The following is a 16,221-nucleotide window of genomic DNA, read 5'->3' on the forward strand; positions in this document are numbered from 1 at the left end:
GTGTGCTGAGTGAGGAGCCCGACGTGGGGCTCAATCCCATGACCCTGGGATCATGACCTGAGCCAAAACCAAGAGACTGATGCTCAACCAACCAAACCACCCAGGCGCTCCACATCTTAACCATTTTTAAGTGACAACTGGGTGGCATTAATGACATTCACAATATTGCGTAACCATCACCACCATCTACTTCCAGCCTTTCCCAGGACCTCACACAGAACCCCTGTACTCATCGGGCATCAGCTCCCTATTTCTCAGTGACTCCAGCCCCTGGGAACCCACCTACTTTCTCTATGGATTCGCGAATTCTCGGTGTTTCACACAAGTGGAATCACACAGCGTGTGTCCTTTCGTGACTGGCTTCTTCCACTCGGCATCCGGTGTTCAGGCTCACCCACGGGGCGGCATCAGGACTTCACCGTCTTCATGGCTGAACAATATTCCACCGCACTATGCACTGCCCACGCTTATCCACCCACCTGCTGACACACACGTGAATTCTTTCTGCGCTTTGCCTGCTGTGAACAAGGCTAGTCCAGTTTTTTAAAGATTTTGTCTGAGAGTGAGAGAGCTCACGAGCAGAGTGAAGAGCAGAGGGAGAGGGAGAAGCAGGCTCCCTGCTGAGCATGGAGCCCAATGTGGGGTTCAATCCCATGACCCTGAGATCATGAGCCATCCGGGTGCCCAAGCTTAGTCGTTTTTAAAAGCAGCAAACGCTCACTAGCTCATCTGCCACATTAATGCTCTGTAGGCACGTCACCAGTTCCCCAGAGCAGACGCTGCACATGGTGAACGTGGGCCCGGCGCTTCCCATCACATGGTCCAGTGAGGCGGGTACTGGGATCTCCCCCATTCACCAGGGGAGGCTGTCGAAGCCCAGGGCCTGGGTACCTTGCCCCGAGGTCCCGCAGCGCCTGGGGCTCACACCCTCCAGAAGCGCCCTGCAGCCCCAGAGCCCTACTGCCTGGCCAGAGCAGGCCTTCCAGAACCTATTCTGTTTCCAGCATACACATGTGCCAGAGGCACAGAACGGGAAGGTGACTTCTGTCTCACATGTTTTTCAACAGCTGTCAGCATGAGGGAGGTCCTCAGAAGCTCGAGGCGTGGCCTTAGGGGAGAGCGCTCCACCAGCAGGGCTGGGGCCCAGCACCCCTCACGCCCCAGCACCAAGCCCTGGCAGCCCATGTGGGCGTCCTGGTCCTGCGGGACTGCGCCCCCTGCCTCCCACGGAGGGCATTACACAGGAGAGTCTCCTCTGGGGCGGCCGCTCCATGCACCCCCAGAGCTGTCACTTCCACATGGCAGGCACCACCCGATGACCCCCCACGGACTCTCCCAGGACCCCTGCAGAAGAAAGCACGCACTATGGTCCCACAGGTTTTGTTGTGTGGCTCACAAGCCCTAACTGTTCTCTGGGGGAGGCCCTGCCTCTGGGAATGACACAGCTCAGAGGGCCTTGCCAGCAGAGAGCACCCCCGTCCCCAACCAGCTCCCCGTTCCCTGGGCCACTCCGGGTCCAGGACCTGCTGTCCCTCCTTGATGGATTCCCTGTGCGCTTACGTTCCAGGACAGGTGGCTGCTTTTAGGATCTGCCCCAAAACACCTCTGGCCCCTTTGCTGTCTGCTACTGTCACATCCCAGCCACTTCCTCACTCTCAATTCCCCCTATCCTCCCCCCCACCCCCCACCCCCGCCGCCCCGGCCTGGCCAGACTGCCACTCCCCTTCCCCACTGACCACAGGCAAAGGACAAGAGTGGGGCTCTGGGTCCAGACTGGTCTGAATCCCAGCTTCTTAAAAGAGCAAATCACGAGAAACAAGCACACTCAAGAGATGTGGTGTGCTCGTACTTTGCCCACCTTGCCAGAAGGTGGTGTGAGCTCCCAGGGCCCAGCTGTGTCCCCACACCACGCCCTGGGACCCCGCCACCTGCAGTGGGGTGGATAGTGGACAGCAGCCAAGAACGCGACTTTGTCTCTCAAACAAGCCTGCAGGCTGCAGCCCCCGGAGGGCCGTGCTCGTGCTTCTTCCTGAATTCCAGGCTTCTCTGGCTCGGGGAGGCTGCTGCTTACAGAACTAAGCTCACAGACGTGGCACTCAAGCTAGAACAATCTGTCACAGGAATGCAAAGCTTTTTATATAGAAATTCAGAAACTCGGGTGTCCAGAAAACAGGGGTTTATTTTTACATTCTGTAAACATGAGCTTCAGGATCAGCACAAACATGGAGCGATCTCAATGGTGTTTATCCGAAGGACAGTCTGTGGGTTCACGATAACTGGAAGAGAGAGAACAGGGTCACAGCTTGGCCACGTCTGCGGTGTTCATGAGCCACAGTGAGACCCTGTGGCCGGACCACCTGCTCTTTCCACGGGGGGTCGGCCTGGCACTGGCCCTCCCCAGGCGGAACCCAGGCCCCATGGGGACCCCGCTGGCCACGTGCCTGTCCCGCCCCATGCTCCGGGAGCCCCTTCAGAAGCAGCAGAGGGTGGAGGAGAGGCTCCTGTGAACCTGACCTGAGGCGGAGCCAGCCTACTCTGTCAGGGTATTTTAGCACCTCCCCAATACTGGCAGCTCAGGCCAGTGGTGATGAGGGTGACTGAGGACTGTGCATGCTATACACTTCCCAGACAGGATCCCACACCTGTGGGTCCTAGGCTTGAGGAGCCCCCACCTTACGGGGGGTTGTGACTTCCAGGGGTGCCTACTGCAGGGATGGGCCTGTTCCTGCTTTTGATTCAAGGGGCTGTGGGGGGTGGCCACGGACTGGACCAAAGAAAGCTAATGGGGACAGGACGAGTTGGGGGGAGCACAGGCCAGGCCTCAACTGGCACTCCCTCAAGATGGGGAGGGGCAGAAAGTGGAGTGACAGCTGGTCTGGCACCTACCTGGGGCCTCCTGTGACCCCATGTGTCCCAGGACCCTCCATCTTGGATGTGTGGGGCCTGGCCCCCACCTGGGGGCTACTGCCCTCACTCAGGAGATGCCCTCACCTTCCCGACCTCTCGTACCATAGTCTGGGACACCCCTGCAGCGTGCCCCAAAGAGCCACCGCAGGAGGCTTCCTCTCCTCTTCCCGCTAACTGGCTGCTGAACCCACCCCAGGGCCCCTCTGCTCCCTCACACCTGGCGGGAGGGGGGCACCCATGGGTGAGGTCTGTGCTGTGAAATCACCCCTCACATTCACTGCTGCTGCTCTACTCCGGGTCTCCTTAAACCACATCAGGGCCACCTCCCCCCGCTGTGCAGCCCAAGTATTTGGACACCAATGGTCAGCATCCGCCCTGCCCCTGCCCCTGGCCCTCATGCTGTACCTGCCAGCACGTTACGCAGCTCCCGGGCTGACATACCCTGCCAGTTCTCTCTCTCGTCCATAGTCAGTTTTGCTCCTTCACTTTGACCCCTGACCTCACCCCTTCCCACCTGAACCTTCCCTCCACCCCCGCTGTCCCCAGGAGACCCCTGGACTTCCTGCCCGGCAGTGAGGCCATCAGAGGGACACTCACTTCATCACCAAGCCACACTCTGCACGGCCCTTCACCCTATGCTCCTCACCCCATCCCACGCTGGCTCTCCCTTCTCTGTCAACCAACGGCCCTCTTCCTCAGGCCTCCCTCCACCCCTGGATATATGTACCCAGAGGCACAAGGTCAGGTGTTGCTCAGGTCCCACCAGTTATCTAAGATTCCTTCCGGTTCTCGTGTGGAGTGGCAGTTTGCTCATGGCACTGCGGGGGGAATGCTCTGCTGAGAGGACTGCCTTGCCCCACCCCGTTTATTTTTCGAGTCTCCATGCTGGACAGGAGTCACCTCTGGTGCTTCTGGCACAAATGGTGCTGCCACTGATGCCCGTCCGTGGGTCATGGGACACGCTGTGCCAGTCTGAGGTGAAGGCAAATGTTCCCCTTGCCATTGTGACCTGCTGGCACATTGTGGTCCAGTGGCAGTGGCTGAGGTCCCAGGGCCCCTCCCTCCACACCCCTGCTCTGCTTACGAGTGACTTCTACCTGCCCGGCCCCATCTAACCCAGGAGACCGGGGCTGAGCTCCGTCCCGTGTCGGTGGCCGCTGTCCCTGCCAGCAGCCACAGGACCGAGCATAGTGGGGGACCGAGCACAGTGGGGACGGGGCACCAGCCACACTTTGTCTAACTCACCTTTCGTCTTCCTGTAGTTTTTCCTCTTCTTAAATTTCATATTAATTTTTGGCCATGATTCTGTCTTTTCGATGACCGTGGCTTCTACTCGAACGAGATCCTTTCTAGAAAGAAGAAAATAAACAATGACCTACCTTCTTAATTATTTTTCAATCTTACTAATGGTGTGTAAGAATTTCCAAAACAAAGTTTTACTTTCTTTTCTGCTGATTATAAATTATACCCTCCCTGCAGATAATTTGAAAACCTCAAAGAAGCACGACAGAAGGGGAGGAGGCAGGGGCAATGGGCAAAATGAGAGAAGGGGGGGGCAGCCCACGTGGCTCAGTGGTTTAGTGCCGCCTTTAGCCTATGGTATGATCCTGAAGACCCAGGATCAAGTCCCGTGTCAGGCTCCCTGCATGGAGCCTGCTTCTCGCTCTCTCTGTGTCTGTTTCTGTCTCTCTCTCTCTCTCTGTGTCTCTCATAAATAAATAAATAAAATCTTAAAAAGAAAAAAGAAAAGAAAAGAAAAGAAAAGAAAAGAAAAGAAAAGAAAAGAAAAGGGGACTAAGAGGTGTGAACTTCTGGCTGTGAAATAAACCAGCCATGGGGGGGTGGCTCAGCACCAGGAATATGGTCCACAACACTGTAATCATTTTGGGAGGTGACCCAGGGCAATAGGCCCATGGCGGACTGCACTCTGTAATGTACCAAGACATCGTGTACACCTGACATGGATACGATACTGTATGTGAATTATAACCTGATACTAATAAAAGAGAACAGCACAGGGGCACCTGGTGTCTCAGTTGGAGAAGTGTGGGACTCTTGATCTTGGGGTTGTGAGTTTGAGCCACATGTGGGGAGAGTGTTTACTTTACAAAAAAGAAAAGAGAAGAGAAGAAAAAAGAGACAGGGTGGTCTGTCAACAAATCGTACAAGTCTCCACTGTAATAAATTGTAATAGAACAATGGTCTGGCCTGGGTGTCCTCTGCATGGCCTCCCTCACAGATCGTGCAGGCCCTAGACAAAGCCCAGCATTAGTGAGCGCATTACCCAAGGAGTGGCTTGCCAAGTAACGTGAAGTTGTCAGCTCCAACCAATAGGACCTGGGAAATGAAACAGGCATGTTACCAGCAAGTGACAGAAAAGTCAGTGATGCAAACAATGGAGCATGAGGAAGGAACCAGCCACCCAACAGCGTGCTACGGACTTGATCTGCCAGCCTACTAGCTGTTCCTCAGGGTTCAAACCAGCGGGAATGTGAGCCAGCCCCTGGCTGCTGAGCCACAGAGCTGCGGCTACCTCCCAGATAGGCCCATCAGTGCAGCCAGGACAAGCGTCGTTGAGTACCTGACTCGGTGATTGTGCTTCCAGAGAAGAGTGTCAACCGCCTGTGTAAATAACGGTGGCTTTTTTTTTTTTTTTTACTTTTTATAGAAAGTTATATACAGCGAAAATCCTACTGCGGTGTCCTTGGAAGCAGTTTATAACACTGCTAATTCTGCCAAGATTTAGGTTCAAGTGTATTTTTTAAAGATTGCAAAATTCCACGTGGATGTTTCAACAACTGTCCTTTGCATGGCCAAGTGCGGCCTCAGATGAACGCATCTTTGCATTACAAGGGCAGATGAGAAAAACACCCAATGACATAAAGCTTAAATATTTAAAGGTGAAGTGTATTTTACAACAACATCAACGGACTTCATATGTTCGATGATGACAAATAATCAAAACACTGTATTACAGTCACTTTCAGGGTGACACGTTCTCTTCTACTGCATTTCCTTTTTTTTTTTTTTTAAAAGATTTTATTTATTTATTCATGATAGTCACACAGAGAGAGACAGAGAGGCAGAGACACAGGCAGAGGGAGAAGCAGGCTCCATGCACCGGGAGCCCGATGTGGGATTCGATCCCGGGTCTCCAGGATCTGCCCCCGGCCAAAGGCAGGCGCCAAACCGCTGCGCCACCCAGGGATCCCTGCATTTCCTAAGTTAGGAAAAACAGTTTGCGTTAGGTGGTGGTTTCTAGAATGTTTTTGTTAATGTGAAATGTTTCAAAATGATATCTTTATAGGGGGTACCTGGTTGGCTCAGTTCGTGGAATGCATGACTCTCAATCTTGGGGTCATAAATTTGAGCCTCATGTTGGGTGTAAATTACTAAAAAAAAAATTCCCTTTCAAAAATGGTCAGATACACCTCTAAAGTCTCCTACTTATTTTAGATGTTATATAGAGTAAGTGTGCCCTTGCCCGTGAGCTCATGACAGAGCCACTGTCATTAAGGAGAAGTAAGTCCTCCTGGCTGTTGAAGCCCTATATGGTTGATTAGTTCAGCTCTGAGCTCAGTTCACCGGCTGAGAACAGCATCTTAGAAACAAGAGTTTAAGGGGGCTCAGTGGTTGAGCATCTGCCTTTGGCTCAGGTCGTGATCCCGGGGTCCTGGGATTGAGTCCTGCGTTGGGTGAGCAGGGAGCCTACTTCTCCCTCTCCCTCTGCTGCTCCCCCTGCTTGTGCTCTGTCTCTCTCTCTCTCTGTCAAATGAATAAATAAAATCTTAAAAAAACCAGAGTTTTGGTTTAAATACACAAAAACTCTGCAACCACAAAAGAGGAGTTTTAATCAATAAAAAAACCCATATATGCTATGGCACATTATGTTAGCAGTTAAACACATCCTAGAAAAACGATCTAATATAGAAACCTCATATATACATATATAAATATATATTAGAACTTATTAGAGAGAGAGTGAGTGGGTGAGAGAATGCACAGAGGGAGAGGGAGACACAGTCCCAAGCAGACTCTATCTCGAGTGCAGAGCCCGATGTGGGGCTTGATCTGATTCTGAGACCACGACCTGAGGTGAAAACAAGAATCTGATGCTCAGCTGACTGAGCCACCCAGGCACCCCTGAAAACTTACATTTGATATACTTTTATAAATAGAATAAGAAAAAAACAAAGAAGTCTGCCCCAAACAACAAGAAGAATTGTAAGTGATGGGTAGAAATACCAGGCTAAACATGCAGACCAAGCAGTGTGGAATGGCCGGTAGACATACCAGTCCCTGGGAAATGCCTCTAAAACCAGTCCTTCTGCTTAAAAGCAGCAGCCATCAAGTCTAACACCACAGTAGTGTTCCTGCAGAAACACTCGCCCCGTCAGTGTGGGGCTGAACCCCTGTCTGCAACCGGGATGCTCATTACGCTCTAAGGGAGGGTGCTCCTGAGACGGGAGCTCCATCAGCACACGTGTTTTCCTTGGAGGAAGGGTGGCCCGCCTCCCTGTGAGGGGAAGTCTCCTGAGCTGCCCTTGCAGTCCCTCGCCCTGCTGGGCTTCAGCCACCCCCAAGGGGACACCTGCCCTCTCCTGTCCCTTGGCTCTGCTCACCCTCTCCCGCTGACCTGAGGAAGGCTCCCCAGGATAGCACACCTGGTGACTGAACTCCTGGGGCACACAGACCCTGTTGCACTCACCTTCTCCAGCCGTATCCTCTCTCCACATGCAATGTCTAATTCGTTGTTGATTAAAATCAGGTCCTCAGAGGTCACCTTCCACTGGTGGCTGGCAAAGTGCACCACAGCAAACAGCCTGCCATACTGGCCTGTGGCGATCAGCTCGTTCACCTTCCCCACGACCTCTAGGAGTGGGGAGAAAGCAGGCCAGGTGGCCAGCCGGTCAGCTACTCACATTGGCACAGGCCTGCAGGGACAGTCATACAAGGCCCCAGGTCCCCTGCTCTCCCTCAGTGGGATGGGAAGTGGCGGTGGGGCTGCCGCCCGTGATTCTCTAGCCTGAGCACTAGGTGCACCTGGCTCCGTCCCTGTGACTCTGGGGTGCAAAGACCTTCACCCCATTGGATTCCCAGTCTTCTGTAAGAAAAAGCCAGAGGACTAGCAAAGTGAGAGCAGAGGCCTTTTTGCAAACCAGGAAAAGCTAGAATTACACCCTGTGGTGCTAGGTCCACCTGGAAGCCTCTGCCCGCACAGCCCGCACAGCTCCGGGCTTCCACTGCCTCACCTCAGGTCGCGATCCCTTCTCTCCTGCCCTGTTCGCTGTCTGATAAGCATCTGTGAGCCTTGACCTGCCCAGCCTGGCCTGAGGCTGGGTGCTGGGACAGGAGTGCACGGTGCCTGCCCTGGAAAGAGTCAGGCCCGAGCTGCGCCCGGAGAAAGGGCAGAGCACTGTTTATCTGGCACCACATCTCAAACGGTACTTTAAAACCAGAAGATGCCACGCGCTGACCTGCGTTTCCAGCCTTGTAAGGCAGAGGACACCGCGCTCCCTCGTGGCAACGGTGGCCGGCCACATTGTCCCTCCTCACGGGACACGCTCTGGGTCGACAGGAATCCTGACACCCCGAGTTTCTCCAACTCCCAGGCTGCACCCACACCTACTGACCACCATGCACATGGTTCTTCTGATGGCGGAGAAATCTTTTCCTGCCACTGTGTTTCCACCAACAGCGTGGACATAGGTGGAGCCGGGGGTCCTCCCTTGCTTACACTGCCTGCTTGGACTGTGGCTGGTGCTCGCGAGGGTTTGAATCTGTGTCAAGCGGCAAAAAAGAGCCTGAGCATTCACACCGTGCTGAGTCTCAGGGCCCCTGGAAATGTGAGATCCTGTTCTGTGGCCAGGGGACCACCTTGTCGGGGGAGAAATAGGGGGTACCGCCCTCGTTTCCACATCTGTTACCTGCATGGTGTCTGGTCTCCTCAGCTGGGTCTGGCAGGACAACTTCTGGCCAAGGTGGTGAACTCAGTGATGTTTTAGGAACGTACCTGTAAAACAGATTTTACATGTACACGGCATGCCCATGGAAAAAGACAGTTCAGGATCTGTGAGAAACGGCTGTGCTCAAGCTGGGGGGACAGGGCTATGCCTGCCATATGCTCCCAGGAGGCCCCGGGCCATGTGGACACGGGACTCTCAGTACATACTTGCCCCTCTGTGTGACCGCACATCCTCTCAGAAGGGCCACATATTTCAAGAAACATCCACTAATTACTCAATAATCAAAACAGGAATTCCAACCATTTCATCCCAGAAGCGCCCCTCCTCGGAAGAACTACCCCCCTGGGCCGGTGGCTCATCCGAGAAGACAGGACTCTTTTTCTTACTGTCAGGGCACACGTTCTCTTAGAGGTGTGGGCTGCATCGATGCCCCTCCTTTGCCACCCCCAACGCTCCACCCAAAGGCAAGACATTCTCTGCCTCCCAACCGTGCTGCAGTGCCAGTCTAACACTCAGGGGCTCTGAGGGCAGGGCTCCAGTGACAGGAACACTTTGCTGCTCAGCCCTTACCTCTAACTCCCACCAGGTAAGAGTCTGCTTGGCCTTTGTGCACAGACAGGGGTTGGAGCCCCGCCTCTGTCACCAGACTAACAGGACCTTGGCAACCATCTCACTATTCTGTGCTCCAGTTTCTTTCACTGAGCAAATGGGAACAAAAACACCTGTCCCCAAGGCTGTGCAGGATCAGGAGGGATGGTGTGCCCGGAAGGACCGGGCAGTGTGGAGATGCACGCGGGAGCAGTGCTGCTGCAGCCAGGGTCTGCCCCTCCCTCCGCTCGGCCTGGAGGAAACAAGCTGGGTGCACAGGGAGGGAGCACAGAGGCAAAAGGTGGCAGGGTCTTTCTCACTTCTTGATCTACTTCTGCCTTGAATTCCTGAAATCTATGGAGAGGGGAGAGCTCAGTAGAGCCCAAATTGAATTATTCAGAATGGTTTTAAAGCTTCTATTGCTGTTTGCCACCAGAGAGGGAAATGTCCGTCTTTCTGCTGCAGAGTTCCATCAGGAGCCCCACTTGGGTGCGTACAACGAATGCTCCCCATGCTGTGGCTCTAATCACTTTGGTGTCAACCGGCCAAAAAATGAAACTGAGCTCATCCACTGTGCTAATCTCAGGGCACCTGGAAACACGTTCCCACCCTGTGGCCAAGCAATGATCTCTGACAGACAAGGAGGAGGAGAGTCCAATCGTGGGAGCTCTGGTCCCCTTGCTGGGCCCGGCCCTCCCTATGAGACAGACTATAAGACAACAGATGCTGGAGACCTGGAACTCATGGGGAAAGAGAAAGATTAACTCAAATTAACTAATGTTCTGCCTTAGGATCTCTCTCTCTCTAATCTGATTCTGTTTTTCGACTTCATCTTTTGAGAAACATAAAAGCCCCCCGAATCTTCCCACTTCTGAGTTGGGAATGCAGGAGCAGCTGATACCCCATAACAACTCATGGTACGCCAAGCACTGTCCTAAGCTAGCTAGCTATTATTTATTTATTTTTTATTTATTTATTTATTTAGTCCTAAGCTCTTTAAATGTGCAAATTTATTGAACGCGCAGAGGACTCCACTGAGAGAGATACTAACACCATATCCATCTTGCACAAAGCTCAGAGTGGACTACTTTGCTCATGGGCCCCTGGGTTGTGAGGGGTGGGACTGGGACAGGACCAGGAGCTTCCTTACTCTTCACTCTTACCCTCTACTGCTTTTGGATATTCCTACTGGGAATTTGGGTGGGATTTTGTCAAATTTACCTTCTGTAGTTTACATTAAAGGTTTTTTTCTCCCTGGGGTGCATGGGTGGCTCAGTCGGTTAAGCATCCAACTTCTGATTTCAACGCAGGTGGTGATCTTAGGGTCCTGGGACCCAACCCTGTGTTTGGGCTTCAGGCTCAGCTGGGAGTCTGCTTGAGATCCTCTCTCTCCTTCTTTTTCCCCTTCCCAAAGTAAATAAAATCTTAAAAAAAAATTAAAAAAAGATTTTTTCCTCTAAGAGTGATATTTTAATACTGAATATGATCTTCCAAGAGATATTTAAGTTTTTCCTAAAAATTCTGATCCAACCTTCTTGTGATTCTAGCTCTCCGGTTAGAAGCCTCTAATTAGGAGCTACTAGTTTTTTTATTTTTTAATTTATTTTTAAATTTTTATTTATTTATGATAGTCACAGAGAGAGAGAGAGGCGCAGAGACACAGGCAGAGGGAGAAGCAGGCTCCATGCACCAGGAGCCCGACGTGGGATTCGATCCCGGGTCTCCAGGATCGCGCCCTGGGCCAAAGGCAGGCGGCTGCGCCACCCAGGGATCCCGGGAGCTACTAGATTTTTTAAATAAAATACAGCTATGCAAGGCCTAAAAGCACATTCATCTTTGGACTCTGGATGTTCCATGGATGTTTATGTCAAGGGTTCTAAAAGTACTATCAAAAAAGGTATGAGAAAATGTAAATATCATTGAAAACCCACACATAGGCCGTTCTGACTTTAGAAAGATAGTCCTACAAAGGAAGAGTCACTCAAACCCATGTTTTGACATTACCCTTGTGGAACTGAAGTACTCTGTGAACCAAATCTTTGGGAAGCAGATCCCAGGGAAGCTGAGGAAACAAGAAACAGTGATCATTAGTGGTAAGAAATGCCACTGCTCTTCATTGCTGGTGCTGGAGTTGGAGCACCAGGTCACAACGTGTCTGTGGAAAAAATCTCCGTTGACAAAGCTAAAACACCATTGCTTGTGGTTATTACTTGTGTGTGTCCATCTGTTCATCACACCATTGAAAAGGGCCTAAAACAAGAACCCTCACCCACTGACCTGTTCCTTGATCGCCAAGTGCCCCGTAGGGTCAGATGCTGTTCTCTGCCTCCCAGACGGCCTGAGGAGCCCATCTCCTGCTAGGCTCACCCATGCTGTCCCTCCCAAATGGAGTTGGTTTCTGTGACCAATGACATGTGGCCGAGACGTGATAGCACAACACTTCTGAAATTACGTTATAAAAGAGTAGAATGGAGGCCTCCTGCCCATGACTAAGGTTGTGAGCTGGGAAACAGAAGATCCCGCCCCAGCAGACAGCCTGAGGGCAGCTTGAGAGCCAGAACCACCCAGCTAACCTGCTCCTGTACTACTCCTGACCATTGGAAATGGTGGGACATGACAAATGTCAACCACGCTAAGCTGCCAAGTTTTGGGGTGACTTATGATGCAGCAGTAGATGACTAATACACCAAGGGACAAAGGCCCAGAAATCAAATGTGGAGCTTAGAAGAGAAAAGGAGAGGGTAGCAACTCAGTAACTGTTGAGGATTTATTTATTCATTGCCTCTAAAGATGTCCTGTTACTGAAGTTTCCTCTATGGGGGCCCCTGGCTGGCTTAGTCGGTAGACTATGCAGCTCTGGATCTCGGGGTCGTGAGTTTGAGCCCCACACTGGGTGTGGAGTCTACTTAAAATGAATTAAAAGTTTCCTCTATCTAGTTCTTTGACTTGTCGTTATGAATATCGAATCCCGCCAAACATTTCTTGCATCTACTGATGTGTTTGATTTTTATTTTTTATTTTTAAAGATTTTATTTATTTATTCATGAGAGACAGAAGCAGGGAGAGAAGCACGGTCCATGCAGGGAGCCGGATGTGGGACTTGATTCCGGGACTCCAAGATCACACCCTGGGCTGAACGCAGGTGCTTAACTGCTGAGCCACCCAGTCGTCCTGCATTTAGTTTTTTATTTTTTTTTAAAATATTGAGCTACAATGTACTTTCCATGAAATTCACCCTATTACAGCTACCTCTTAGCAGGTGTTCCCAATTATTGGTATCTTGGGCTGGGTTCTCCTCTACTACCTTGCTGTGCCTGGGATTTAGATCCTCGTTCGGCCGTATCTCTTCTTTTTCTGGGACCATTCCTCGGGTGATTGTATCTAGATGAATGGATTTAAGTATCTTGTTTACACTGGTGACTCCCAGGTTTACACCTGCAGCCTGGATTTGACCACCCACTTGTCCATTTGCTGTCACCACTTGCAAGTCTGACAGGCATCTCAAAAACTACAAAGGCTCCAGATTCACCCTCATGCCTGCTTTTCCTCCCCATCTCACAAAATGGCAATGTCACCTTTCTAGTTGCTCAGGCCAAAAAATCTCAGTCCCTCTTGACCCTTTCCTCTCTCACACCCTCAGAGCTATCAGCAGATCAGCTCTCTCTTCGAGATCCAGGGTCTGACCACCTAAATCCCCCAAGCCACCATCAATCACATCTTGCTGGAATTATTACTAACACCCTGCTCTCCCCATTACCTCCCTTCTCTGTGCAGCAGCTAGAGTGACGCTGTGAAAACTCAGGTCAGATCTTGTCACTATTTTGCCAAAACCCTCCAAGAGCTTCCTATTTAATTCAGAGAAAAGCCAAAACCCTCACAAGGGCCTACAGGGCACGGGCAGTGTGATGCCCCCTCTCTCTCTGGCTCGCTCTGAGCCCATGTCTCAGACTCTACCTCTTGTTCATTCTGCACCTGCCACTCTGGCTTCCTGGCTATTCTCGGAACATGCCAGGCACATGCCAAGTGCCTGCCTCGAAGCGTGCGTGCCTTGGCTGCTCTTCCCCTGAAACCTCCCTCCCCCATTTTCTCTGGGTGGACTCAAACAGCATCTCAGTAGAGAGGTCTTCCTGGACTATCCTATTTAAAACTGACCCTCTCCCACCCGCTTCATGCTTGATTTTTCTCCCTAAGACTCACCAGCTTCTAATACACTATGTAATTTATTTTAAAAAATTTCCTTCTTGGGCAGCCTGGGTGGCTCTGTGGCTTAGCGGCGCCTTCAACTGACGGCCTAATCCTGGGGGTCCTGGGATCAAGTCCCACGTTGGGCTCCCTGCATGGAGCCTGTTTCTCCCTCTGCCTGTGCCTCTGCTTCTCTCTCTGTGTCTCTCATAAATAAACAGAATCTTAAAAAAAAAAAAAAGTTGCCTGTCTTTCCACAGCCACCCTTCCCCCATCAGAATACTAGCACCATTAAGAGCAGGGATTATTTAAGTCTACGATGTATTCCACCCTTCCCCCCATCAGTGCTTGCGCATAAGAGGTGCTCAGTAAATGGTGGGCGAATGAATGAAGCCCTGGTTGGAATATGCCCTGGCAGTGGACTCTGCGCCTCCCTTGGAAGCCACCTCACTGTAACTCATCTACGGCCTTGGCTCAGTCCTGGACCCCGGAAGGAACAAATGTGCTCCCTCCTCTCCCAGGGGGTCGTCCTACAGCTCTGAGCACTGTGGTGTCTTCCATCCTGTTCCCCTCTCTCACTCCTCAAGGACCTGGCTGCTTACCATTCTGGTCACCTTCCCTGAACTCCACCTTACCTGTGTTTCTTAAAGTGGGGAGTCTGGAATTGAACACAGCGTTCCAAAGGCGGTCTTATGTCAGGACAAGGGAATAATTTCCACCGCTTTTGTAAAACTGTCCCTCCCTCCCTAAACCTGACTTTTACTAATGGAAAACGTCAAACACACGAGAAAGTAAAGAGGACAGAACCGAGAGTCCAGAGCCTTCACTGCAGATTCAACGGTTATCAACTCGCGTTGCCCATTTTTGGGTGTACAGGGTCTCTGGCCCAACTTCGCAATGATTTTTTTTTTTTAAAGATTTTTTATTTATTTATTCATGATAGTCACAGAGAGAGAGAGAGAGAGGCAGAGACACAGGCAGAGGGAGAAGCAGGCTCCATGCACCGGGGGCCCGATGTGGGATTCGATCCCGAGTCTCTAGGATCGCGCCCTGGGCCAAAGGCAGGCGCCAAACCGCTGCGCCACCCAGGGATCCCTCGCAATGATTTTTAAGTGAATCACAGATACACTGCTTGAGCAGCAGAGATGTCAACGTGCTTCCACGGAAAGAAAATATTCTTTAAAAAACACATCACTGAAGCACTGTTGTATCTAAGGAGAACACTTCTTCAATATCCGCAAATGTACACTTAGCCCTATTTTTAAAAAGATCTTCTTTATCTATTCAGGACGAACACACAGAGAGAGGCAGACGTGGGGCTGGATCCAGGACCTCGGGATCGCGACCTGGGGCGCAGACAGACCTCAGCCGCCGGCCACCCAGGCGTCCCCGGGCCTATTTTGAAAACATGGTTGGGGGCAGTGGGTGGCTCAGGTTCCGATCCTGGTGCCCGGCCCCAGCCCCGCTCCGGGCTCCCCGCTCTCCCGCTCCCTCTGCCCCTGCCCCTGCTCAGGTGCGCGCGCGCGCTGTCCCTCAAATAAATAAAACAGGCACGCCAGTCACTTCAAGCCAAGATAGTGCCTTTGGCGAACGTCACTGCTAACGAAAGGCACCAGGCCGAGCCTGGGCTGCCCCGACCGCAAGGCCAGCGCCGTGCCGGTCACCGCGCCGACAGCAAGCGGCCGACGCCGAAGGCATGGGGCGGACGCGGACCCGCACGCCGCGCTGCCCGCCTCCCACCCCGCTGCCCGCCTCTCACCGGCTCCGGGCCCTGCGGCTCTCGGGCCGCGGCGGCTGCAGGCGCACAGCAGCCGTCGGAAGCACACGGGCACGGCGCGGGCCGCCACGGCCGCCGCCATCTTCCCGCAGCCTCGGCCGGAAGCGGAAGCGGAAGCGGCGCGAGCACGCGCCGTGTGCGTCGACGCACGGGGTCCGGCCGGGATCTCCGCGGCCCCGGGCCCGGCGGGTCGGCGGCCATGGCCTCCGCGGCTGTGGAGAGCTTCGTGACCAAGCATTTGGACCTGCTGGAACTCGAGAGAGACGCGGAGGTGGAGGAGCGCAGGTAGGGGGCGGCCGGCAGGTTCGCGGCGCGGGTTGGGGGCCCTTAGGTCCTTTCTTTCCAGCCTGGAGCCCCCGCCCCAAACGTCCAGCCCGGGTCCGGCCCGTTGTCGGCCTGTTGTCGGCGTGTCCTCGGCCCTTTTCCTCCCTCGGGGCGGGTGGGGGGCGCGAGGGCGCGGGGGCGCGGGCAGCTGGCTGCGGTGGGGCGCGGCGGGGCGGGCCCGGGGAGGAGAGCTTGTCCCGCGTGCGGCGGAGCCCGGCTCCCCCAGGTGCGCGCGGCTGAGCCGGCGGGGACCCGGGTGCAGGTGGGCGGGGGGAGCCTTCCCGGACGAGACCTGGGGAGAAGCTGGAGCACCGGAGACAGGCTGCCTCGGAGGGAAGCCCGCCCGGCTGAAGCAGCAGCAGCAGCAGCAGCAGCAGGTGGTCTGTGCCTTCGGTCCTCCGCTCCTCTGACCCGAGGAGGCTGTGCCGCCGAGCGGCCCCGTGGCTCCCCCAGGGTGACCCGGGGCCAGGCCGTGGG

General features: G+C 53.3%; 1 protein-coding gene across 2 annotated transcripts; it reads right to left on the minus strand.

The window, feature by feature from the left end:
• Positions 1–2,161: 2,161 nt before the first annotated feature.
• Positions 2,162–15,526, minus strand: LOC119868876 (39S ribosomal protein L21, mitochondrial-like). Of its 2 annotated transcripts, XM_038589133.1 has the most exons (7): positions 15,403–15,526; positions 11,466–11,523; positions 8,835–8,920; positions 7,616–7,779; positions 5,192–5,244; positions 4,153–4,256; positions 2,162–2,276 (listed from the first exon to the last, which is right to left on the minus strand). In XM_038589133.1, the coding sequence occupies exons 1-7, from the start codon at positions 15,500–15,502 to the stop codon at positions 2,212–2,214; spliced, it is 630 nt and encodes a 209-aa protein (XP_038445061.1). In that variant the 5' UTR covers positions 15,503–15,526; the 3' UTR covers positions 2,162–2,211. The 2 variants fall into 2 exon arrangements, with proteins under 2 accessions (XP_038445061.1, XP_038445062.1); XM_038589134.1 differs by lacking the exons at positions 11,466–11,523; positions 15,403–15,526 and adding an exon at positions 10,683–10,860.
• Between the last annotated feature and the right edge of the window lie 695 nt (positions 15,527–16,221).

This window comes from Canis lupus, unplaced genomic scaffold (genome assembly GCF_011100685.1).
Source record: "Canis lupus familiaris isolate Mischka breed German Shepherd unplaced genomic scaffold, alternate assembly UU_Cfam_GSD_1.0 chrUn_S1672H1866, whole genome shotgun sequence".
Lineage (NCBI taxonomy): Eukaryota > Metazoa > Chordata > Mammalia > Carnivora > Canidae > Canis > Canis lupus.